Genomic DNA, 26589 nt, shown 5'->3' with positions numbered 1-26589 from the left:
TTAAATTATATATATTGTGCATTTGTTTATTTATTTTGAAGTTGTTTGATAGTATTCAATATTCTTGATGATTGTTTCGGTGGTGATTTCACATGGTGGAATACCAAGGTGGTTGAGATGTTCCATGGTTCTCTTGCAGTCACCGAATCCAATGTGGAAGAGTGGGAAAGTCTTTGCAGTTCTAAAGAAACCTCTGATCTTCTTGCATGGTGTGCTGTTCGAGGTCATCAACTTTTCTTTCCATTGGAGGAAATCTGGTTCGACGGTAAGTGGGTATTGTTGGTTGATAATGTTACAGATGTCAGTGAGATTCTTCATTTGTCTCTTTTCATCTTGATTGATCAAGTGGTAGACGGTTGGTTGCAATTGGTTGCTCCAGTATTGACCGTGGAGGGTGAGACCTACGAATGACTTGGAGACCCAGTCGATTGGAGAGGTGTTGATGTTACCTTCTCCCAATTGTTGGTTGAAAGCTGGGTAGGAACGGAGCTCAAAGATCGACTTGACAACCAAACCGAGGATATCGTTTTCATTGTCGATACCAGTGGTAGAATCACCGAAAATTGGTCCGACTCTGACAATCTGCGATGGGATTCCACGAGCCGAAGCCTCCTTGATGAGATATTCAGTGACAACCTTGGATTGGATGTAACCATTCATGTCGTTGATGTGATTCAATGTTGGATAGACATCTTCGGTGATCGATTCATTACGATTGTCGTTGAAGAATACAGAGATGGAGGAAACGTGGATGATACGCTTCAATGTGTCACCAGTGATTGCCAAACGAATGATATCTTTGGTACCGTTGATGTTGGTAAGACGAATCTCATCGTAGAACTCGATAAAGTTGACATTGGCACCGTTGCTTACAATCAAATCGACAGAGTTGGCTAGTTTAGTGAATTCAGCATGTTGCAATCCAAACAATGGTTGTGAGAGATCACCGAGAACCAATACAACACGTTGGTCGAAGGCGGCAACATCACAAGTCAATCTGTATTGATTCAGCTTGTTAAAGACACTCTGTCTGGCTTCTTCTATTGAAGCCTTGGCACGAACTAAACAGTAGATCTTTTGTACGTTTGGTTTGTTGAGGTAGTCAGAGAGTAAGTAGATACCCAAGTAACCGGTTACACCAGTCAAGAATACATTGATTGGAGCATCGTTGGTGATGGCAATCGCTGGTTTCAAAGTGGCAGATGGAGTGATATCTTGATCCAATTCCAATTCTTTCTTCCAGAACTCGATTGGTTTGGTACCTGGCTTGGAGGTTGACAATTGAACTTCCTTGTTGGCAGAGGTAGCAGTTGCAGTGGTGGCAGCAGCAGTGGCAGTTGGAGTTTTAGCAGAGATCTTTTGGATGATTGAATTGATAGAGTTGGAAGACAATTGGAGATGGGTGAAGAGATTCTTTTGGAATTCTTGATCGATCCAGTTCTTCAATTGAACAGTCAACAATGAGTCAATACCGTAATCCTTTAATCTGGTATCATAGTTGAGCTTGGATGGATGGATTGATAACAACTCTGAGATTTGAGCGACAACACGATCGAATACACTGTTTCCACCTGCGGAGCTGTTGGAAGTGGATTGCTTCTTCTCGAGATCTTCATCGGCAGCGAGATGCTCCATCTTTGGACGAATCTGTGGACAATAGTCAAAGAGTGATTTGTAGGTGTAGCTACTTGCCATCACTTGAGTGGATTGTTGTGAGAGCTCAGCATTGAAAATACCGTTCAAAGTACCGAGAATCTTTGGAAGTGACAACAAGAGGATACCACGCGATTGGAGGAATTGAGTGACAGACTTGTCTTTGGCAGCTTCACCAGCCGAACCCAAACCACCCCAGTTAATAGCGGTAGCATTGAGACCTTGAGATCTTCTGTAGTTGGCAAGACCATCCAAGACAAAGTTGGCAGAGGTGTAGGAAGCTTGGTTGGTTGATCCAAGAACGGCAACAATCGATGAGAACAAAATGAAATGGTTGAAAGCAAAGTTGAGCTCCAAACCAAGTTTGTGGAGATTGAATGCACCGACAGCCTTTGGATTATGAGTGGAATCGATTGTCTTTTGTGAGATTGATTCAACGTCGCAATAGTCATAGATAGTGGCAAAGTGAATGACCGATTTAACTGGTCCAATAGATGGATTCGATTGATAGAGTTCTTGAACAGTCGATTTCAAATTGCTGAAATTAGCAACATCGACAGATCTATAGTGGATTTGAATTGGACTGTTGGCAGCCTTTTGTTGGTTGATCAAGAGCTCGAGCTCCCACTTCAATTGAGAACGTGATAGAACAATGACGTTCTTGAGGTTGGCTGGTGCGTGTTGGAGAATCCAACGGAGAATGCAGACTGCAATACCAGTTTGACCGGTAATCAAAAGAGTTGAATCCAAACCGTCGATTGTGTAGTTTGGTTTGAGAATGGCAGCAACCTTTTGATCGGCAACATCCTGTAGGAGTGGAGCCAAAACATCTTGGTCGAATTTCTCGAAATCAACAACAAGCTTACCAATGTGCTTTCTCTCATTGATGTATTCAATAGCCTTCTTGGTCTCCTTGACTGGGAATGATTCGACTGGGATGGAGTCGAGTTGACCTTGATCAATGGCTTGGAATACTTCACGCAAGATACCGTTTACAACCTTTGGACTGTAGGCAATGGCACGCTCCAAATCGATAGTTTGATAACCAACATGATATTTGAATACTTCAATGTCAATGTTGTCGTTCTCCATTAACTGGGTGACAGAGAGATCCATGATACGACCGATTGGTGAGAGAGCATCAAAGTTTGGTTTGAGGAAATCACCAGACAATGTGTTCAAAATAATGTCAACACCTTCTCTTGTCTCTGGGAATTGACGAATGGCGTCTGGATATCCACCGGCGACAGAGTTGTTGGCGGTTGAGATGATGCTGGTAATCAAACTACCATAACGTTTCTCGAGATATTCACGTTTCTCTTTGGAACCACCAATGGTGGCAAATACAGGACCGGTGTGTTGTTTGTATTTCAAGAGGTTGAGAGCGGCGATACCAACACCACCGGTTGAGGAGTGTACCAAGATGGAATCCTTTGATGGGATGAAACGACCGATGTGGAAGATGGCATAGTAGGCAGTGGCGTAGACGACTGGGATGGCAGCAGCTTCGACGAAGCTAATACTCTTTGGTTTAATGACGATACGATCTTGGTGAGTGATAACGTGTGATGAGAAAGAGTGACTGGCGAAACCAACTACTTCATCACCGACCTTGAAGTGACTGGCACTTCCAACACGTGAAATGATACCGGCACACTCCAAACCGAATGGTGGATTGTAGATATCACCCTTGCTAAAGATTTCTTGTGGGAGTAAGCCACGATAGAACAAATTGTCTTTGTAGTTGATACCGGTTGCCTTGACTTGGATCTCAACTTGTTCTGGGAGGAGTTGGTCACGTGGATGGAATACAAATTGGAGGTTGGAGTTCAACTTGCAACAGAGTTTGTCAGTGTTGTTCTCGTAGGAAGATGGTGAAGTGAGAAGAGTTGGTTCGAGGAATACTCTTTGAACCAATGGTTTGTTGTTACGGAGCAAGAATTCCTTGTCGCCAAGAGTGGCGGTGTTTGACAACTTGATCAAGTATGAGAGATCGACCTTGCTGGCAGATTCAACATCGAGATCAATAGCAACTGTTTGCAAAGTCGATTGGAATTCAAGGAAATAACGGTAGATACCAACCAATGAGGTATTCAAGTAGTTGCTTGACTCACGTTGAGCATTCAAGGTTGTCAAAACAGTCTTGACATTGGTGACTTGATTCTTCAACAAGATTTGATTGAGTTTGACAAACTCCATGGTTCTAATCTTGTAGTTCTCAATGGTGAGTGACTCTAAACCAGCAAGGAAGAAGATGTAGTTGTTCTTTCCATCGTTGACTTGCGATAAAAGTTGATCTTGGTTATTGGATTGGTCGAGAATATCCGATGATTTGATGATTTCAATCTTGTTGGCATTCAACAAACCTTGTTGAGTGAATGTCTCATCGTATTCAGTTCCGGCAACAACGAAAACAATCTTATCGATTGGTGTGGAAGTTGAAGTTGATTGTTGAATCGATGGCTTTTGAGCAACGGTTAAATAAGATTGATGTGGAAGAGTCAAAGTTGAAGTGCTATTGAGCAAACCAACAGACGATAGCAACTGGCTCAACTCATTGTTGGAGATAGCACAATGGTTGTTGGCGGATCTAGTTTCATCTTGTTGGAAGTTATTGTAATACTTTTCAACATTGATACCGGCAACCAAATCAAAGACAACCGAGGATCTTGGTGCTTCAATCAAAGCCAATTGTCCAGATGGTGTGAGAACTTGAGTGAGGTTGTTGACGATGGTCTTAATGCTGACAGCTGAACTACTGAGAGTGTAATGAGAGATAACCAAATGGTAGTTGGAAACGAGCAATCCTTGTTCGACCAAATCATTTTCAATGTTGATTGTAGTACGATATTTGATGAGGAGATTATCGCTTGCCAATGGAGCTAGGAGCGATTTGAGTGACTCCTTGACATCAACAGATGGACAGATAACAGTGTATTCAACAACGACATTGCTGTTGTTCAATTGATTGTTGATTGATTGTAACAATTTGACAGTGGTAGATCTCTTGGTATCCGACTGACTGGCAACATCCAAAATCTTAAAGATATTTTTGGTAGCTGTTGGAATGGATGCAATCGATGATTCAACCAATGAAACGAGTGAAGCGATTGCTTCTTGAGATAATTTGGAATTGTATTGAATATGTTCAACACTGGTGAATCCAGCATCATCTTGTTGATTGATAATGCTATCGGTTGAAGCTGCGTCACTTGCATTCAAAATTGATGGAATGACTTGAATGAGTGATCTTTCAACCAATTCGATATCTCTTGAGTATGATTCGCCTTGTTTAGTGAGCAATGCCTGTTTGGTCTCGCTGACATTCGATTGAACATTGACATCCTTAACCAAATCGAACAATCTAGCAAACAAGTTCTTATTCTTATCGTCAACGTTGAATTGAGTGAAGAGTTGATCGAGGGATTGATCCAAGACTGGCTGAGAATTGAATACATTGGTATATATCAATTGACCAACGAAATCTCTGAAATTGCTATCCAATTCGAGGTCGATGGTGCATTCAGCGGTTGCGCTTGGTTGGCTGATAACTGGAGTTGCCAATACAGCTTCCTTTGGTTGCCAAACTTGTGAGTAGGTTTCCTTGGCTGGAACTTTAATGGTAGAGGTTCTCTTTACTTTAATCAAAGAGTTTGATACGATCTTACCAAAGCTGGCAATGATTGTACCGTCCTCCAAGAACATCTCGACGGAACCTTGCGATGTGTTACCAGCTTCCTTGATGACCTTGTTGAACAAGTAGACATGAGTTGGTCGAACAGCTGGCAAGTTGGCAGAGTACAATTTGAAGTGTTCCAAACGTTCGAAAACAATTTCTTGTGGACCGTCCATCAAAGCCAAAAGACCGTGAAGAGCACAATCGAGAATGGAAGCATTGAAGAAGCTACCGGTGTCGAATCTTGAGGTTGGTGGTTGCAGCTGGAGAGTGGCGAACGAGCAATTGGTACCGAAGGAGAACGATTCAATACGTTGGAAGGTTGGACCGTAGGGCAAACCGAGGGTTTGCAACTTGGTGTACACTTCATCCTTTGACAAAGTAGCAAGGTTACAACGTTGACGGAGTTGGTCGAGATTAGCCTTTGGAACGGCTGCCGGTTGCAATGGTTGATAGGTTGAGACACGACCATGAGCAGACTTGATCCACTTATCGGTTTGATGATTCTCCTTAAAGTTGAATTCAACCTTGTATTCATTCTTTGAGTTTTGAACGACATTCGATTGCAAGTGATGTTGAACACCGTCAGTCAAGAAGAATGGAATATTGAATTCCAAATTGTGAATCGAGACATCTTGTCCTTTGAAAATATTCAAAATATTATCAATGTAACCAGATCCTGGGAATAAGTATTTTCCTTTAATCTTATGACCCTTCAAGAAATTGAATGAACTAAATATAATAATAATAACATAGAATTAATAAACGAAGAATAACTTATTATAACAAATAATATCGCAACTTACTCTAATGTAACATTAATAACTGTTTGATAAAGTAATCCACCGGTATTCACTTTGTTTCCTAGGATTGTTGAGGATGGACCTTCTAATCTTACTTTTTGACTGATCAATGGCTCGTGCCAGTATTCTTCGGTGTCCCATTGGTATCTTGGGAGAATGTGAGTCAATTCCTTCCAGGCGTTGTTTTGATTGTTGAATTGTGAGGCAAAGTCAATGTTGATACCGTGATTGTAGATTGCAGCAAGTGTTGATTGCATTACTTCAATATCGTTCTTCTTCTTGTGGAGTGGTGAGAGAATGAGTGGAGTGAAAGCATGCTCGTCCGACTGTGGAGCAGGTACAAGCTTCTTGATGTAGAATTGGAGGGTTGGATGTGGACCGACTTCAATAAAGATTGGCGAGGTTCCAAGTTGATTGGATTGAATGTATCCAAAGATGTTATCGATTGCTTTGGTAAATTCAACTGGTTGACGAAGATTGTCGTAGATGTATTGGGTGTTGTATTCCTCTTTGGAATGGAGTTGTCCACCGTGAATGGTAGAGAAGAACGGCAGCATTGGACCGTCGTTGTACTGCAAGTTGGCAAGTGGTGAATCGAATACCTGTTGTTTGATTTTCTCTTGGTGAGAGGAGTGGAACGAGCATGGAGTAGTGAGGAAAGCAGTGAAGATTCCCGACTCCTTGAGCTTGTTGGCAACCTCCTTGAGAGTGGATTCGGCACCTGTGATAACGATGGAATCGAGTGAGTTGTAGCATGCAATTTCAATGGTTGGATAGAGCGATGCGTAGTCACGGACGTATTGGTCGGCACCAATACCGATCGACATCATACGTCCACTTCCAATGGTGAGATTCTGGAGGGTCGAACGATGATAGACAATGTTGGCGGCAGTCTCCAAACTCAAGATGTTGGCTGCGAGCGCAGCAGTTACCTCACCGAAACTGTGACCGACAACGATGGTTGGCTTGATATTCCAGTGGGCGTAGAGAGCAACCAAACCAACTTGAATCAAGAAAACCGATGGTTGTGCCAATTTAGGTTCGTGAATCTCTGGGGACGATTCCGATTCCAACTTGTCGAGAGCGGCAAGAATTGAGTAACCAAAGAGCTTGGTGAGTAGAGCATCACAACGATCGACTGCTTCTCTAAAGACTGGCTCGGCTGCGTATAATACTTTACCCATGGCTTTCCATTGTGGACCTTGACCACAGAAAACGAAAACGATCGGTGTCTTTTGCTCCAAACCGAGTGCAGCGATATTCGATGACAAAGTGGAAGAAGTCGAGTAGGCAGTCTTTTGTTCAATGAAATCTTGCCAGTTACGAGCAACCACTACTCTACGAGAGGCATACAAGTGAGAACGTGCCAAAATTTGATGCTGAACGAAATCTTCGAATGGAATTGACTCTACGAATTTCGATTGATTATTCTTGATCTCCTCCATATATTTATCCAACGATAATTTAGAATTGGCAGATACTGGAACTAAATATTCTTTTTCTATTTGATTTACATTATTATTCTTTTGTTTTTGGAAAATTTTAATTAGTAAAACTAAAAACAAAGTTGGTTTTTTCTAAATTACTAATATTAGTTTTTTATACATACTGTTAAATTTGATTTAACTTCTTCACAAATAATATGACAATTTGATCCTGAGAGACCAAAACTATTTACACCCATACGAACAACTTTGTCCTCTGGGAATTGCTCTTGTTCGGTGACGACTTGGACATTCCATTCGTCGAGTTTGATCTTTGGATTGACACGCTCAAAGTGGATGTTTGGAATGAGCTGACGATTCTTGAGCATCAGACAAACTTTGATGAGTGAAGCGATACCAGCTGCACTCTCGAGATGACCCATGTTCGACTTGACGGAACCGATCTTCAATGGATTGTTCTTGGTGTGATTGTCGGCAAACACGAGCGAGAGTGCCTCCACTTCGATTGGATCACCAACTGGAGTACCAGTACCGTGAGATTCGATATAATAGATATCTTCGGGTTGAAGATTCGATTTCTTCAATGCCAACTCGATATTCTCGGATTGTGCGTGCATCGATGGTGCAGTGATGGTGTTCTTCTTGTTGTAACCGTCGACGTTGGAGCTTCCACCCTTGATGACACAGTAGATACGGTCACCGTCACGAATGGCAGCGTCGTATGACTTCAAGACACAGAGACCAGCACCCTCGGCACGTACGAAACCGTCGGCGGACGCGTCGAAACTACGACACTTACCCTTGTGTGACAACATTCCAAAGTTAGTGAATGCAATCGAGATGGTTGGATCGTAGAGCGCGTTGACACCACCGACAACAGCCATCTCACAATCACCGGTTTGAATCGCCTGGACACCGAGATAGACGGCATTCAACGACGACGAACAAGCGGTATCCAAAGTCATGGAGGGACCACGGAAATCAAAGGCAAACGACAAACGATTGGAAATAAAAGAATTACCGTTACCGGTAAGCAAATACGGTGACATATCGGTGATCTCACGGAATCCTTGCTTCTGATAGTCGAGATTCATCAATCCAATGAAAACACCGGTGTTGGAACCACGGATTTTAGCTGGTTGAATTTGGGCATCTTCCAGTGCCTCCCAGAGAATGGTCATGAGAACACGTTGTTGTGGATCCAAATGGATCGCTTCCTTTGGGAGTACACCAAAGAACAGTGGATCGAAACGCTTCCACTCTTCCTCACTGATATAACCACCAAACTCATTGGAAATAAAGTCTTGATCGTAGAAAGATTGAGCCCATCTGGTATCGGCAGTCTTTGAGATACCATCGAAACGATTTACCATGTGTTCCCAAAATTCATTTGGATTTTTAGAGCCACCTGGAAATCTCAAACCCATACCTATAACTGCTACATCTTGACTTGTAGATGATTGTTCTTGTTGTTCAGACATTTTAACAATGTTCTTATTATTATTCTTTTATATATAAAAATGATTATGAAAATAAATAAATAAATATAGATTTTAAAAAATTGTTTTTCTTTCTTTTTTATTAGAAATACAAAACAATTAAAAATATTGGTATAGGGAATTTAATATTTAAAAAAAAAAAAACTAAAAATATAGTAAAGTAATATGGAAATGTTAAAAAGAAAAAAAAATGTAAATTTGAAAAAGTAAAACATGGAAAATGTGGAATGCAATTATAAAAATGTGGAATAGATAAAAAAAATTAATAGATCAATAATTAGTGTCAAATTTCTTTTTTTAATATATCATTTTCTTGTTTTATTATTTACATACCTGGTTGTTTGTTTTTTAAATGTTTTTTTGAACTTATAAAAATGGTTCAATTTAAAGATGTTATGTTTAGACTTTTTTCTGAAATCGAAACAAATATAAATTTAAACAACTATTATTAAAGAAGTTTAAATTTTTAAAGTGATTGGTATTTAAATCAAAAATTGATTTACTATGTGTGGTTGTTGTTTGGATGTATAATTGTTGTGGAGATATGTATTGGATTTATTTTGTTTTGGTTGTTTTTTTTAATCTAAAAAAAAAAAGATTTTATTTTTTTAAAAAAGGTTAGAACAAGATATAAATATATATTTAAATTTAAATCGATATATGTATATATTTGTTTTGGTTTTATATTTATTTATATATGTATTAAGATATAAAATAATATTATAATGATTGATTGAATGATTGATTGGATATGATATTGTGATTATATACTTATAAAATTAGTAATAATCAAACTATTGTTGTTCCTAATTAAATTGGATTGGATTAACTTTCCAGTTTTGGTGTCTATTTATTTAGTTCTTCATAAACCATGGTGGTGCTTTGTTCAACGACTGTAGGAGGTCCAAAAAAAAAAAAAAAAAATCAAAAAAATAAATGAAAAAAAGTTTTTTGTGCAAAAACAAAAAATTAAAGAAGTGGGGTTGTGAATTCAATAAAAATTGATTTTTAAAAAAAATAACTTTGGGATTTCCAATATGCATCTTTCCCAGAGTGTGATGTGTGGTAGTTTGTTTGATTGTGTTTGATTGATATGATATATATTAATATTAATATTGAAAAAAACGATTAAAAAAAAAATAGAAAATGAAAAAAAAAAAAACAAAACAAAAGATAACCAAATCAAGAGCTTTAGGGTGTGTTTTGCTGGTTGTTGTGTGTGATGCCAATTTAAAGAAAAGAAAAGAAAATGAAAAGATAGATGAATGATGTATACTAGTGCTCTTACCCGAACCCTCATTTATTTAATGGTAGATGATCAACAACACATGTAGTGTAGTGGTAACAGTGAGTGAGTCATTCATTTATTGGTGTTTTTATCAATGATAAGTGAAAACTCCCAAAATCATTCATTGAGAGCTTTCGACGACAGTGACTCTGAACTTTTTTTATTTTTATGATTGACATTAAAAACATTGAAATCCCAATTAATTGGATTTTAATTTGGGATTAACGAGTAAAAATATATTAGAATTCCCTTTTCACTTCAATAACAACAATAAATAACACAACATTGCAAAACCAAAATTAAACAATTAAACTCCATCACACAAAAAAAAGAATCTAACTTCAATGCCATTCACACATTTTATTCTACATTATAATGATGTGATGGTATTCAAAGTGATTGTTTTTGGGGAGGGATCAACAAACCAAAAAAATATTAATCAAATATCCGTGATTTTTAAATTTAACTATAAGAATATTTCAAATATTGTTCTTAATATATACATATTTTTTTAGCAAATAAGTTATTAGATAGATAGAAGAAAGTAATAAGTTCTCAACACATTATAATATTTAAACAACAATCTATTTGTTTCATTAAAAATCAGGTTAGATATTTTTTCATTTAAAAAGATAAATGAACATTAATCTTAAAGATAAATAGAGATGTGGTAGATGTAAAATATTTGGTGTGAGGGTTACATCTAGTTTTTTTTTTTGTTTGGATAATATTATAAAAACTTTTTTGACACAAGTTGTGGTAACTTTTTAGTTTTCCCCATTGAAAAATATGGTTGTTATTATTACTATTATTATTATTATTGGAGGTGGTGTAGAAAGCAGTTAAATAATTACATAATTACCTCTTATTTGATTTGGCAGTTACCTTAGCATCTTAATAATTAAAGAAAAGAATGAAAAGTAAAAGAAAAGAAAAGACCAAATAGAATAAGATTACAAACAAGATTGGATATTAAAAAAAATATTAAATAATTAATGTAAATAAAAAGTAAATTAAAAAACAACAACAACAACAAAAAACGATCATTCAAAAATATATTATGTTTGTAACCCAGTAATTTAATAATTCCTTTACCAAATTATATTGATGGGGAGATTAAAGATATTATTTTAAAAATTCATACCAAAATATCTTTAATTTTATCCAGATATTTTAGAGTTTTAAAACAAAACCATGTTTGTTCATCACACTTTTGTTTTTTGTTTTTTGTCGTTTTTTAATAATTAAAAAGATGTGCATAAGATGATAATCTTAGGCTACGACGATGAGTCACTCTACTTTTTGCAATGATATTGCAAATGTGGTGATGATGTGAATGTTGATTCTAAACAAACAACATTAAGGAAGTAGACACAGACAACCAACACAAACAATTCATTTATTTTAAAAAAGAAGAAGAAATTTGCATGCAAAATGAAATGATTGTGGTGGTGTGACATGATGAGATGATAACAATAAAATAGAATTAGCATTTGAATTATCTATCTATCTATCTATTAAGTTGTTGGATGTGATGATATTTTGAATTTAAATAAAAAAAATAAAAAAAAATATCTACTACTGTTCTTTCGTTTCGTTTCGCTTCTTTACTTACATTATCATTTTATTTATTAATTTGACTGTGAATTGGGATGTTCAAGTTTACATCTCTTATGACTTTCATTATCTATCGTTTCATTACATTCACATTTATTCTTATGACTAGTTGTTACTGTAGCTGTTTCTGTATTATTAGTTGTTGATTCCGCTGCTGTAGTAGTTGTTACTGATTCATTATTATTATTATTATTATCTTCTTTATTATCATTATTATTATCTATTTTTTGACTATCTGTTAAAGTTACTACTTTTTCTTTTTCTTTTTCTTCATTTTCATCTGTTTGTTGTTGTTGTTTTTGTATTGATTCTTCTAAAGTTAATGATAGTAGATCTTTAAATGGATCCTCTGTTTCAAAGTTGAGTGTTTCATTCTTGAATGGTATCGTCAGTTTCCATGAGTGTAACATCATTCTAAAGCATTGTGCGTCTTTAGGACCGTATGTCTCGTCGCCTACTATCACATGACCAAGTGTGTCGAGATGCACTCGCAATTGGTGTCGTCGTCCGGTGTGCGGAATCAAATGAACCTTTGAAACAGGCCTACCGTTGTAGTAGCCGTGTTGCAAGACGCGGACATGAGTGGTTGACGGCCTGCCCGGGTTGTCGGTACCAGCGACACCTATACACATCTTGAATGCATTGACGTCGGTTTTGTCGTCGGCAATCGGTTTGTCGACGGTGATCTCTGTCGTGTCTGGCTCGTTGGTGTCGTACAGCGGATGCAAATGTCCCCATACCAACGCCAAGTAATGTTTCTTTGTCGCACGATTCTGGAATAGCTGACCAGCGACATTAGCATCGGATTTGGTGGTAGCAGTCAAAACAATGCCCGACGTGGCATAGTCTATTCGATTGACGAATCGCACCTCCCCCTTTACCTCTTGGTAACAACTCTCAATATATTTCTTAACAGTAAATTCTCGATCATCTCCATCTATACAAATATCTATTATAATTATTTTTCTTTATCATAAGTTCAACCACTCTTTTTCTTTTAAAAGTAGATCTATCTATCTTCATATATTTAAATTCTTACCATATGGTTTATTAACTACAACATATTTATCAGACTTGTATATTATTTCGAATTTAGGATTGGTTGGGGGTGTTCTACCCAAGTATATAGTCATCTTTTTCTCTTCTTTTGTAGTTTAATCAACAAAACATTAAAACGTCATTGTTTTTTTTCATTTTTGTTCTTTTTTTTTTTAAAAAAAAATTATTTTATTTTTTTCTTAATTACAAAACTAACTAATAAAGAGAATATTAAAATGTTGTTTTGTGTACAGATTCACTCATTGCACAATCTCTTATATTCATTGTATATTTATAGATACCAATTAATTAAAATAATATTAAATTTTAGAACGAAAAAAAGTAAACATTTCTTCTTTTTCAAAGAAAATCTGATTTTTTTTTATAATAATGTAAAAAAAATGTGGGTTGCTGTTGATTGATCAAAAAAAAATTAATTTAAAAATAAATTTTTATTCTTGTTTGGTTGTGTTGTTGCAATCATAATTATTACCGATATTAAAATAAAACTGACTACTTTTTTTTGTTTGCAACAAAACATATAACCATTATATTTATTTTAATCATCAAGAATTGATAGCAAAACAAAGTTATATAGATTTATTTATAACCTTTAACTAACTAAAATGTCATTTGTAAGATTATATGATGATGATTAAATAAATTTTGATGATTGACTTACTTTTTTAATTAATAAAATGTGAAACTAAAATTTATTTTTATTGAAATTAATTATTTTAGAAATCTGGATTCAATAATTTTGTGGCGAAATCTAGAGATGCGATCAATAATGTAGGAAGTAATAATAAGGAGGAAAAACAAGCTACTCCGACCACGGTGACAACCAACAATAGTACTCCCACCTATACCAATACTACAACCAATAGTAACAATTACTCTGCACCCAGACCACCAGTTCAGAAGACTCCACCACCTCCACCACCTTCACAACTTAAACAACAACAACAACAACATCAACAACCATCGCAACCACAATATCAACAACAACCATCACAGCCATCACAACCGCAACAATTACAACCTATTTATCCATCTTTATATAAACAACCATCAAATTCTACACTTCAGCAGCAACAGCCTGTTCAACAACAACCTATTCAACAACCAAACAATAATGCAGCTGCTGCTCCAGTTAGACCAAAAGTTCCATTGTCAAAACCTCCACCTTCTTTGACAAATTCATCAACGTATAAAAGTCCAGCACAAGTACAACAACAACCAGTGGTGGCCAGCCAACAAACACCATCAGCACCACCAAGACCACAAAAACCAAAACCAGCACTTCCATTAAACCCAATTCAACTTCAGCAACAACAACAACAACAACAACAACAACAACAACAACAACAACAACAACAACAACAACAACAACAATATCAACAAAATGAATATGTATATCAATCATCACAACCAGTTATTAGCTTAGAGAAATCATATCAACCACAAGTACAACAATCACTACCAACTTATAATCAATATGATCAAAACAATCAATATTATAATAATGATCATCAGTCCAATCAATATAATCAAAGTTCACCTAATAATCATGTTGTTAGTTTAGAAAAGTCAAGTACACCACCAACAAGCTACTCGCCACAACACCAACAGGATGGAGCATCGGAATATTATCAACATCATCAACAGGCAGTGGCGACTTACAATCAAAACAACACACCAAAAGAAAAGAGCTCACTCTCATCCAGTCTCTCAAAGACAAAGAATAGCATTGATACACACTCTAGAATCGCAATGACATCGATTGGTGCTGGCGATGCAACGGTGTTGGCCAACTACCCAGAGTTACTACTCACCAATCCAATGTATGTTGCAACACTCCAATACACCGAAATCATATTGGAGATCGACGATATCAAGTTGAAACCATGTATACTAGGTCAGAAAGAGCATCCAGTTGTCAAAGACACCAAGTTGATCATCTACAAAACAGTGGTGGAAGACACCATCATCCTTCAGCTGGGATACATCTATATCTATACCAATTTCAAAGAGAAATGTGCATGTAGAATCTATCCACATCATTATTTAATCTCTGATAACTTTAATAATTATTTTATATTGAAATTACCAAAGTATGTATTTTGAAACAATTATAAGATAATTTCAATATTAACTTTATTGATTCTCTTCTCTTCTCTCATTATCTAGGAATACACCACAGGAATCATTGGATAAATTGGAAGTAATTTTTACATTCTATACAAGTTATTTCAGAACACCAATGAAAGAGGGTTACAACGATAGGACAGCACAAAAGATGGACAAAGCAACTACAAAGTTGGAAAAAGGTAGTCTTGTGGTTTCGAAAGGTTTGGTGACCGGTGGAACCTACTTTGCAAAAGGTGCGTCAAAAGTAGGTGAGTTCTACAAGAACAATACAAAGAAATACGAAGGACCAGAGATGACAGAGGAACAGAGAAGAGAACTAGAGGATCCCGACAGCGAAGCGAACAAATCAAAGAGAAACGCAGAGAAAATGGCACAGGGATCGAGCAGTGTCAAGAAAGGAATTGTATCGGCATTTGGTGTTGTCGGCAGCAAGGCGTCGGAGGGCGTTAGAAAGACCGATTGGTACAAGGAGCGTGAAGAAAAGAAGAAGAAAGAAGAGGAAATGTATGGAAAGAACGAAAAGAAGCAAGCCGGTGCCAGTATGGGGTCGGCAGGAATCAGTGCCATCACCAATGTTTGGGGTGGTCTGGAGGAAGGTGTTTTAATCTCGGCGAGAGGTGTGAGGGATGCTTCAGTCGATGCCACCAAACACAAACACGGTGAATACGAATCGGAACTCTCGAGAAAGAAATGGGATTCCGCTGGAAGCTGTACGATTTCCGTTGTCAATATCATGTCGATCGTCTCTACCACTTGGATCAAGGGAGCGCTCTATGCTGCTGCCGGTGCCATTACATACGATCCTGACAAAGCACAAAACTTGACCGGCGCCTACTGGAAAGCGGGATGGGTTGTTCAGAAATCGGATTTGCTGTCCGGAAGCAATTGGGCGCCGCGTTGGATGGTCCTGAGAAATCCGACAATCGCGCTGTACTCATCACCACTCGATCCAAGCGAGAAACCAATCTCTAGCTACTATATCAACAAAGTCAAAGGTGTAAAGAAACTGAATGAGGAACGTGTGAATCGTGCCTATGGATTTGAAGTGGTCACAAGTGGTCATTCACTCTATTTCTCAACCTACACACCAGAAGTCGATTGGTCCGGTGAAATCATAAAACCACCATCACCAGAAACCGAGCTAATGCAATGGATTGATAGTATTATAAATGTATCAACATTCATTGGTGAGAATATGTAAAAAATAAAAAGTTGAATCTATATAGATTCATTGTAGTAATACAGTATTATTTTTCAAATGAAGTAAATAAACATAACGTTGTTTAAACTTTATTTTAATTTGTTACAATGTAAACGAATGAATTGGCTATTAATCACTTATCATCATATCGTCGTCGTCATCATTCTGATGATGAAGATTATCATTAAGATTACTGGTGATGATGGTTGTATTGGAGTTTGGAGTTAATTTTACAGTTTCGCAAAACGGACGGAACGGAGTGGTAAGACCTTGTGGTGGGAATTTGAATGTCGGTCCAAAATTGAATCGAACCGATGCCCCCATATACATCGAAGCGGCCGGATAATACATTCCTCGACCGATGTTGGTGAATGCAACACCTGGAGAGCGGCCATTCTTAAAGAATCGAATCTCACTGCCCTCAACAGTTTCCGGTTGCTCCGTATCCAGCTCGTCGCTTATCATCTCGTAGATCTTAAGAGGATCGACCTTGTTGTCAAACACCTCGAATGGCGCATTCTTCAGCGGCAGATGTATGTAGAATCCTAGGACATCGCCAACTGCATACGATTCACCGTACGGCTTGCTCTTGGCACAATGAAAGATATCACCCTGTTGACTTCTGTAGCCGTAGCTGAATTGGTCGTATCCTACATTCGCTTGTTTATCACCACGGAAAGTCGACCAACCAAGACGCGAACTTCCTGCATTGCCAACCACCTCAATCTCGAAATACCAACTGCCAGTAATACATGGAAACGAAGCTTTTGCCATTCTATATCCTTTCAAACTCTTTGCAACCATACCATTCTCTTCAATAACAATTTGTGGTGCTGAATTCTGAATGGCAACGCACAGCCTATCATATTCAATGGTCGGAACGAAATTGGATTCTTTCAAAGGTATCAATAATAATTTTGTTAAATGTTTAAACTACACACACAAACAAATTGTATTAAAATAGATAAAATTAAAAACAATATTAATAACCTATTATTATTCTTTGTTATTCTTTGTTATGTAATAACAAGCTAGCTACTCACTCTTTTTTCTTGAGACGATGAAGATTTTCTCTTTTTCTTCTTGTTGATCGGTGCCAATACTTTATCTTTGAAAGTAGGATTATCTTTGAGTACAAGTTGTAATGTTCCCAATGCCCAATATCCAGGTTTTCCAATATTGATATCACCTTGTTTAAATATATGTCCATTGGTTAATGCAGGTTGTAATTGTTTAAACCAATTTACTTTTTCTAAATGATCATTGATAATATTATATTATATAATAAAGAAAGTAAGTTAGTTTAAGTTATAGATTTGTTGGAATTAGATAGTTACTCTTTTTATCACTACATAATAGATGCCAATTTTGATCGATCATTGGTATGATTTCATCGTCGAGATGAAAGTATGCTCTGTTTGGATGTGACAATGCCAAGTTGTATAAAACTATTTCCAATACATCTACCCAGTTCTTTGCGAATCTCTCGAATGACTCTCTTCCTTTGGTGCAAACTGAACAGCTGAATCTATAGACCCAGTCACCGATGATCTGGTCCGATCCCTCCAGTAGTTTCACACAATCGAAATGAAATATCTGCAAACATAGATCACATCTAACCATCTTTTTATCTAGATCTTTTCCACAGTAACAATAGATAGCTTCTTCATTTGAAAGATGATCCAAATCCCAATGTAAACTATTTAACTATATACAATCAATTTAATTAACATTATTATATTAATATAAAAGTAAGTAACAATAAATAATAAAGATCTTTCATTATATATCTTACATCATATGGTAATTTTAATATTACTTGTGTTTGTGGTGGTGGTGGTGGTGGTTGTTGTTGTTGTTGTTTGTCAGCAGTTTCAATATTACTATCTGTTGTTGAAGGTGTAGGTGTCGTCAATGTCTGTGAATGTAATGTATTAAGATTACTATTATCAAGAGAAGGTGATTTCTTTAAATTAAATTTAGGTGATGATTTCTTTTTGTTTTTGGTATTTGAAGATGATGACGTTGATGTCGTATCATTAGTTGATATAGATGAAGATGTAGGTCGAGGTGGTGATGGTGAAGAGTATAATTCATCTCTTGTTATCGTTCTTGGTTTTACAACTGTAAACTCTTCTTCTTCCTCTTCTTCATACTCTATTAATTTATTTCTATGACTACTACTACTACTTGGTTGTTGTTGTTGTTGTTGTTGGTCCTGTTGCTGTACTGATAGATAACCAATATCTATATTCATATCATTATTATTCTTAATATTACTGCTACTACTACTAGTAGTTGTACTACTCTCAACAGAATATATAGAAGATGAAGACGTAGCACTATATTGATGATAGATATTATCATTGTTGTCAATGTTGTTATCAGAGTAGAGCAAACGATATCTTCCAGATGTAGATTGATTGTTTATATCATCGCCATTATTGTTATTATTGCCACCACCAATATCAACATGACCGTTATTATTATTATTATGATTATTATCTGAAGATATTGTGTTGCTATTGTTATTGTTATTATTGTTATTATTGTTAGTCTTAATATTACTATTGTTGTTATTGTTATCATTATTATTATTATTATTCATAATGTCAGTATTTGATAAACTTGGTGAATAATATAGTTCATTCTTATAGCTATTCTCAAAGCTGTTTAAGATGGATGGAGTGTTACTGGTACTACTGAATGACATTGTAGAATAAGGATTATTCTCTTCGGTATCATCTTGCATTGTGTTTCTTTGTTGTTGCTGTTGTTGTTGTGCTGCCGCTGCCGCTGCCACCAAGACATAATCGTCATCCTCTATATTAACATCTTCATCGTCTTCATCAGCTACACCACCTTGCATATTATTGTTATTATTGTTATTATATTGTTCATTTTCATTCATTATTCTAATTAATTAAGTGAATATTTATAGATAAATGAGTGTTTTAATTTTCTTTTCTTTCATTTTAATTTTTTTAAATTTGCGAGGGAAGTTTAAAACTTATGAGCAAAACATTTGATAAAGTAAGATTTTAAAATATGGTAAATTAAACTTCAAGTCTGAATGGTATCCCAAGATGTATCAATTCACCTTAATTATATATCTTAGTGTTTTCTGTTTCAAAATTAGAGTATTTCATTTGTGAATCGATCTCTGAGTGCGTATTCTAGGTCTAGAAAACTACTTCAGCTTGATTTTCTGTTTTTTTTGACCCTTGTGTTTAAACGAAATGGCTCACCTCACCTATCAACCTCAATTATGACAATTTACACAATTCCTCAGATTTAGAATGAATTTAATATCTCTATAAATTTGAATAGAAATACAGTTTTTATTCTTTGAGGATCATAAGAAATTAAATAATCTTAACAATATTCAAATAAACTCATAATTATAATAAAAGTATAAATACCTATCAAAAGAATTGTTTAGAATATCATTCAAACCAAATCATAAATCATTTTATTATAGATATCTAAATTACTTAAAGAAATGAAATTTTCAATCATTTTGTTAATAGTTGTTTTGACTGTTTTTGCCTATTTTGCATCTGCTGGCGACATTAAACCAGCATACTTCGAAACCGCCGATGCTCATGGTAAAACTGGATTTATCATCTAACTAATTGATGAAGAAAAAATTAAACATGCCAGAGGTTTGATTGAAGGATCTATTGATGTACGTCCACATTTCATGAAGAATTAAAAAAACCAGAGCTGATTATAACCCAACATACAGTTTCCATTTGGCCTCAGAAACAATTTCATTTTTTGATGTCGCAATTGAAGTTTGCGATGCCAGCACAGGTTATGTAGAAGAGCATTTAGATGAAGCATGTGGTCCTGTAAGTATTCTTTTAAATACTCCTCTTTATAAAAAGATTAAACAAATTTTAATTGAAAACTTTATCATAATTTAGTTCTTACCTGGATGTCTTAGGTGTCCATGGTCCGGTAGATTAGTTAAAGAAATTGGTCATAAATAAAATACATGTAATTCATTCATATTATTATGTTTTAACTCCAATTTAGAATTTTAACAAAACTTTTTTAATTTTGATAAGAATTGAAATAAAAAATTTTAATTTTAATAACATTATACCTCCAATATTAATACCATTTCTATTGATTCTTCATTATCAAAACACAAACAATTAAATTAAATATTAGTTAAATTGCACCTACTAGCGTACCACTTCTACCACTTTCCACACGATTTTACTTAAAAATAATACTATAAAAGAATATAAAGTGACACCTTCATTTATTCTCCAGATAGCTCTAAGTTTTTTTACAAAAAGAAAGGACAAGTTTATTTTACACCATCATAGAGTTGCAACTATATTATTGTAATATTACAAACAATAAAACTAAATTTACAGTTTCAATTTATATAAAATTTGAAACAATACGCCATGAAGATTGCGATGCTTTGTTACTTTTTCACTTTCATTATTTCAGTTAAAGGGTGAAACGTGTTGAACATTGTTCTAAACTTATTTAAAAAGTATGTAATTTGACATTAGATTTAAGTGAAACTCTCAAATTACATATTTTTAAACTTCATTTAAATATAATTTTTTTTAAAATCTTATCTCTTGTTTTTGATGGTAGAGAATTTTAAAAACAAAATAGAATACTCTAATTTTATTCAATTAGAACAATATATTTTTGAACCGCATTTTTGAATTCTTACGACTTACATGTTAGACAAAATCTAATAAAAAAACTAGAAAAATTGAAAAACTTGATGCATGCACTAATCTTAATAATTTCGCATATAATTATTATTCCAGTTTTTTAAAAAAAATATTAATTTTATTGATTGTTGGGTTGGTTTTGTTCTCACAACAAAATTTAAATTGAAAAAAAAAAACAGAATAAGAATTTTAAAAGTAATAAATTGGATTAATCTTACATTTTTTTAAAGAAAGTTAATCTATTTTTTATATGTATGTAATTAATTAGTTATTTACTAAATTTAGTCATTGATATGTGAAATGATTAGAAAGTTTGATTTTGATCACGATCAAACTTTAAAACAAAAATGAAATGAATCAATTGATATTAACATTATTATTATTATATTATAATTAAGATATAACATACACCTTATTTTTGTAATAATAAATAAATTGTATATAAAAACTAAACATTTAAAAAGCATTACAACAATAATAATAATAATAACAATTATAATAATAATACCGATTTTTTATAATATCAATCATATTCATATCAATATCAATAGCAATAGTAAACATACATATATTAGAGTAAATAATGTCAAATACAACAACAACAACAACAACAACTAGTTCATCTTTAACAAAAGATGAAAAGTCAGATGTACCACCACTTTATAATGATAGTAGCAAGCACGTAGAGAATCATGTTAGACATAATGCTATCTCACAATCATTCCCAAAGCCACCAAAGAATAATATTCCAAAAGAACCTAGACAACCTAGACAACCAAGAGAACCAAAAGTACCAAAGGAACCAAAGGAACCTAAACAACCAAAAGAACCAAAGCAACCTAGACAACCAAAGGTACCAAAGCAATTAAATGAACCAAATGACGGTGAACAACAGCAACAACAACAAACACCACTTCAACAACAACAACAACAAAAACAACAAAAACCAAAGCAAATAGTTCCAAAACAACCTAAACAGCCAAAACAACAAAAGGAAGCACCCAAAATGAAGCCAGAAGAAGGTGCACACGTTGAAGGTGGTGAAGCTACCAATGTCGATCAAGCAAACCCAGTTATTGTTCCCAAGCAACCAAAGGAACCAAAACAACCAAAACAACCCAGGGAGCCAAAACAACCGAAACAACCAAAGGAACCAAAGCAACCAAAAGAGCCAAAGCAACCGAAGCAACCTAAGGCTCCAAAGAAACAACAACAAGTTCAACAACAACAACCACTGCCACAACAGCAACAACAACCAATAGTTAATCAACCCCAAGATCCAATCGTTGTTGTACAAAAAGGATTCACTCAAGTACATCTTCCACCTCTTCCAATGCCAGTTGCTAGTCAACCAAAACCCGTTGCTCAACCACAACCACAACAACAACAACAAGTACAACAACAACAACAACCAAATACAGCAAAACAACTAAAACAAAAGAAAGAAAAGAAACCAAAGAACAATGTTGTTGTTGAAAAGCAACAAGCTGATAACAACAATACTGCTGCCGTTGTACCAGCTAAACAACCAAAAGCCAAGAAGTCAAAGTCAAAGCCAAAGAAAGAGAAAGATGAGACTAAGAACAAACAATCACAACCACAGCAACAACAACAGTCAAAGAAAAGTGCTGGAGATGATCAACAAAAGAGAAAACGAAAGGCAAGATTTCCTGCACATGTAACCATTGAAGAGGTTGAGAAAGGATTGTCCACATCAAAGTATTTCTATGGACAACTACGTGTGAATCCAAAGAAATATAACGATGCTTATGTTACTGTCGATGGAGTTGACAATGACTTGTTCTGCGATGGTCTCAAGTTTAGAAATCGTGCATTCCACACGGACATTGTTGTATTTGAGATTCTACCCGACGAGCAGTGGAAGAATAGATCGTCTGGAAAAGACGAAGAAGAAGATACCTCTGCTAGAAACAAAGTTGGTCAGCATCATGACATTCAGCTGACCGACGACGATGAGGACAGTGACTTGGAGTTGGCTGCCATCAAGGATACAACCGATATGGGTGGTGAAGATGAAGGTACCATAGTATTGAGATCGTCACTCTCCAACCTAAGTCTACAACAACGTGATGAAGCAGAGTTGGTTGCACTTCAATCGCCAATTTCTGTATCTGACAGCTCCACTTCATCTGATAATGATGATGAGATTATCATTCGTGAAGATGTTGTTGGTAGAAACAACAACAACAACAACAATGACGATTTGAATGAAGATGATTTCGTTGTTATTCCATCCCCAACAACAACTACCACAACAACAACTACTACTTCAACAACTCCAAAGAAATCATTACTCACCAATGTAAAAACATCATCAAAGGTTGAAATTGTTAAAGGTCAAAGACAAAACTTGAAGCAACTTCAATCATTCATTGACAAAGGAAGTAAGAATAATCAGTTTGTAACATGTAGAGTTGTTCATATTCTTGAAGTTCGTCATTCAAAGAATCATATTGGTTTGATTTCAGTAAGTTTAAATTAGTTTGTTAAATATCTTTCTCTTTTAATATATATAATTTTATTAACTAAACAAATATTAATAATCATTTGTAGAACGATCCAACTAATTCGACTTTTGCTAATTTCACACCGATGGATGGCTGCCTTCCAAGATGTTTGATTTTCAAAGAGTCGATTCCAGAGTTTAGATCGAATCCCGACAAGTACAAGACATCGTTGGTGTCGGTCAACTACACTGCTTGGAAGGATTCTTCGATTCTTCCAATTGGTTCGTTCCACTCACTCTTTGGTGAGTGTGGTGAAATCGAGCCGGAAACCAGGGCTCTGCTCAAGGAGTACGGTGTCGATACCAATGCATTCTCACGTGAGGTGATGGACTGTTTGCCAAAGATTCAGAACGCCAGCCAGTGGCATATCACACCACAGGACTTGGCTCAACGTCGTGATCTCCGAAATGAAGTGATCGTTTCAATCGATCCCGACACTGCCAAGGATCTAGACGATGCACTGTCGTGTGTTCGTCTGCCGGATGGTAACTTCCAGGTCGGTGTTCACATTGCCGACGTCTCACATTTCGTCAAGCCCGGCACTGCACTTGATCTATCGGCTCAACAACGTGCCACCACAGTGTATCTCGTACAAAAAGCAATTCCAATGTTACCATCGCTATTGTCAGAGGAGTTATGCTCGCTCAACTATGGAGTGGAGAGATTTGCTTTCTCTGTGATTTGGACACTCTCCCCAGAAGGAAAAGTGTTGGGAGAGTGGTTTGGTCGATCGGTTATCAAGTCGGCGTGCAGACTTACCTATGGAATTGCACAGACCATCATCGATGGAAAGATCAATACCTCCTGGAAGGACGGTCTGCTACCAGCACAAATCAAGCCAATTCTTGGTCCAGACACACCGGAGCATGTCCAAACCGTTGTAGAGTCGGTCATGAATCTCCGCGAGATTGCAAAGCGACTCAGACAATCGCGTATGGACAACGGTGCATTCAACATTCACCCAACAAAGCTGGCATTCGAGTTGGATCCAAAGGGAAATCCAATCTCCACAAAGATCTACCCGATCTACGAATCCAATCATTTGGTAGAGGAGTTTATGTTGTTGGCAAATATGCAGGTGGCAACTCGCATTGCCAAATACTTCCCAGCGAATGCACTGTTGCGTCGTCACCCCAATCCAAATCCCAGAAAACTCGAGCAGTTCATCCAGTTCTGTAATCAACACGGTTGGGAGGTGGATCCATCCGACGTCAGCAGCTTTGGAAGCTCCGTTAAAGCACTGCGTGAACAACTCAAAGACAGCCCCAATGTATTCGCTGCAATCCAGATCATGTCGATTCGCTCGATGCGTTTGGCCGAGTATTTCTGTACCGGCTCCGAAGAGGAGGATCTCTGGCACCACTATGCGCTCAACGTCGACCACTACACTCACTTTACATCGCCCATTCGTAGATATGCCGATATCATTGTGCACAGACTTCTCGAGCTCTCCATTCAAGTGGAGCGCGCCGAAGCTGCCAACATTGAGAACTTCCAAGTTGCCGGTGTTCCCTCGACCGAACAGGTCGCCATCATCACCAAGAATTGCAATGAGAAGAAGTTGAATTCACGTAAGGCACAGGAGCGCAGTGACAAAGTGTTCCTCTGCGTGTTGCTCCAGAACTCGCTTACAATCACCGATGCCGTCGTTCTCAATGGTGGTCCACAGTTCCTTAGTGTTATCGTCCCGATGTTTGGCACTGAACAACGTATCTACCTCGAAGATCTCCAGACCGATGGACAAATCATTTCACACAGCTACAACAAGGAGGTCGACACCAACTATGTTGTATGGCCTGGAATGGATTTGAACGACGAAAAGATCACACAGGAATACAAACAGCTCTCTACTGTCAAAGTAAAGATTACAGTAGACAAAACAAAATTCCCAATCGACACACGTTGTACACTTATGCATCCACTTTATGTTGGTAACTAAAAAAAAAAAAAGAAAATATTATATTTTTATATATATTTTTTTTTGAACAACCAAAAAAACAAACACTCACCAAATCTAGTTATTATTGTTTTGCTAGAATCAACCATATTAAACAAAAAACAATAAATTGTTACTTTTTTTTTTTTTAAAAAATTATAATTTTTTATCTTTAAAGCGAAGTTATACGTTTCAATTAAATTTAATTGATTTAACTTGTTTTGGGTATCTTGTTTTATATTTAATATGGTAGTAAACGAATACATACCTCTTTTGGTTGTTGGTTGTTTTTTTCGTGCAACTATTACGAAAGGCGAATTTCCTTAATCCTGGTAATTTTAAAAACTTTACCGAATTTGGTATTGAAACCAGTGACCTTTACTTTGAGTAGGCACAATTGTACGTTCATCGTTAGGAACCGTATTTATACTAACTAAAAAAAAAAAAGCACCGAACTTAATTTGTCTTTATTTTCAAGAATGGATAATAGAAATTCTACTTTTCGTAGTGGTATTCACATAAAGTAAAGGTTTTCTTTACTTTTACAAGAATATTGATCAATTAATTTATTTTCTCATGTAAAAAAGAATAATAAGAAAGTGTGTAGGTCAAGTAATTCAAACTTATTTTTATCATAGATATCAACAATTTAAATATTATGATATCGTGTGTATGCTTAACAGAGTTGTCTCAGGAGCGTGGTGAGGTATATATATAATGTATGGTGATAGTGGTGTGTGTTTGTTCAACAAGGTTTTACTTATTTATCTTGAAATTTAATTAATTATTGGTCAGTCTAAACACACACAATTTGTGAAGCCTCCCCACATAATTAATTCCTTTGTTGTGAGTGAATGTAGTTAGTTGTTTATGTCCCGGGACATCCTCACCACCATACCGTGCCTATATATGTTGAGGGTTTGTCAAATTTTCTTTCTAAGAACTTATTCTCCAAATTTCCTAATTTGGTATTTCCCTTTTATTTTTGTTTTTCATTTATTTTCATTTTTTTTTTTTTTGAACTTGTGTTTTTTTTTTTTTTTTT

At 36.0% G+C, this 26589-nt stretch overlaps 5 protein-coding genes across 5 annotated transcripts; 3 read left to right on the top strand and 2 right to left on the bottom strand.

Annotated features, from left to right (window-relative positions):
- Window positions 1–30: 30 nt before the first annotated feature.
- On the bottom strand, window positions 31–13114 carry pks16 (putative fatty acid synthase; the record flags this gene model as incomplete). The annotated part of the gene is made up of 7 exons (XM_020573921.1): window positions 31–6061; window positions 6136–7709; window positions 7742–9082; window positions 10353–10371; window positions 11227–11257; window positions 12031–12930; window positions 13021–13114. 7 exons carry the CDS (start codon window positions 13112–13114, stop codon window positions 31–33), a joined length of 9990 nt encoding a protein of 3329 aa, XP_020435993.1.
- Window positions 13115–13645: 531 nt separating this feature from the next.
- On the top strand, window positions 13646–16371 carry PPL_02945 (uncharacterized protein; the record flags this gene model as incomplete). Its single annotated transcript, XM_020573920.1, has 3 exons — window positions 13646–13654; window positions 13761–15133; window positions 15210–16371. 3 exons carry the CDS (start codon window positions 13646–13648, stop codon window positions 16369–16371), a joined length of 2544 nt encoding a protein of 847 aa, XP_020435992.1.
- A 129-nt stretch (window positions 16372–16500) lies between these two features.
- PPL_02944 (uncharacterized protein) lies at window positions 16501–19282 on the bottom strand (the record flags this gene model as incomplete). The annotated part of the gene is made up of 4 exons (XM_020573919.1): window positions 16501–17304; window positions 17415–17617; window positions 17709–18078; window positions 18167–19282. 4 exons carry the CDS (start codon window positions 19280–19282, stop codon window positions 16501–16503), a joined length of 2493 nt encoding a protein of 830 aa, XP_020435991.1.
- Window positions 19283–19419: 137 nt separating this feature from the next.
- Window positions 19420–20366, top strand: PPL_02943 (uncharacterized protein; the record flags this gene model as incomplete). The annotated part of the gene is made up of 4 exons (XM_020573918.1): window positions 19420–19422; window positions 19853–19979; window positions 20098–20225; window positions 20301–20366. The coding sequence occupies 4 exons, from the start codon at window positions 19420–19422 to the stop codon at window positions 20364–20366; spliced, it is 324 nt and encodes a 107-aa protein (XP_020435990.1).
- Window positions 20367–21663: 1297 nt separating this feature from the next.
- PPL_02942 (putative ribonuclease II domain containing protein) lies at window positions 21664–25547 on the top strand (the record flags this gene model as incomplete). The annotated part of the gene is made up of 2 exons (XM_020573917.1): window positions 21664–23568; window positions 23655–25547. 2 exons carry the CDS (start codon window positions 21664–21666, stop codon window positions 25545–25547), a joined length of 3798 nt encoding a protein of 1265 aa, XP_020435989.1.
- Between the last annotated feature and the right edge of the window lie 1042 nt (window positions 25548–26589).

Source organism: Heterostelium album, assembly GCF_000004825.1.
Source record: "Heterostelium album PN500 unplaced genomic scaffold PPL_scaffold3, whole genome shotgun sequence".
NCBI lineage: Eukaryota > Evosea > Eumycetozoa > Acytosteliales > Acytosteliaceae > Heterostelium > Heterostelium album.
Note: the sequence above shows the minus strand (reverse complement) of the source record. Positions and strands in the feature narration are given on the sequence as shown.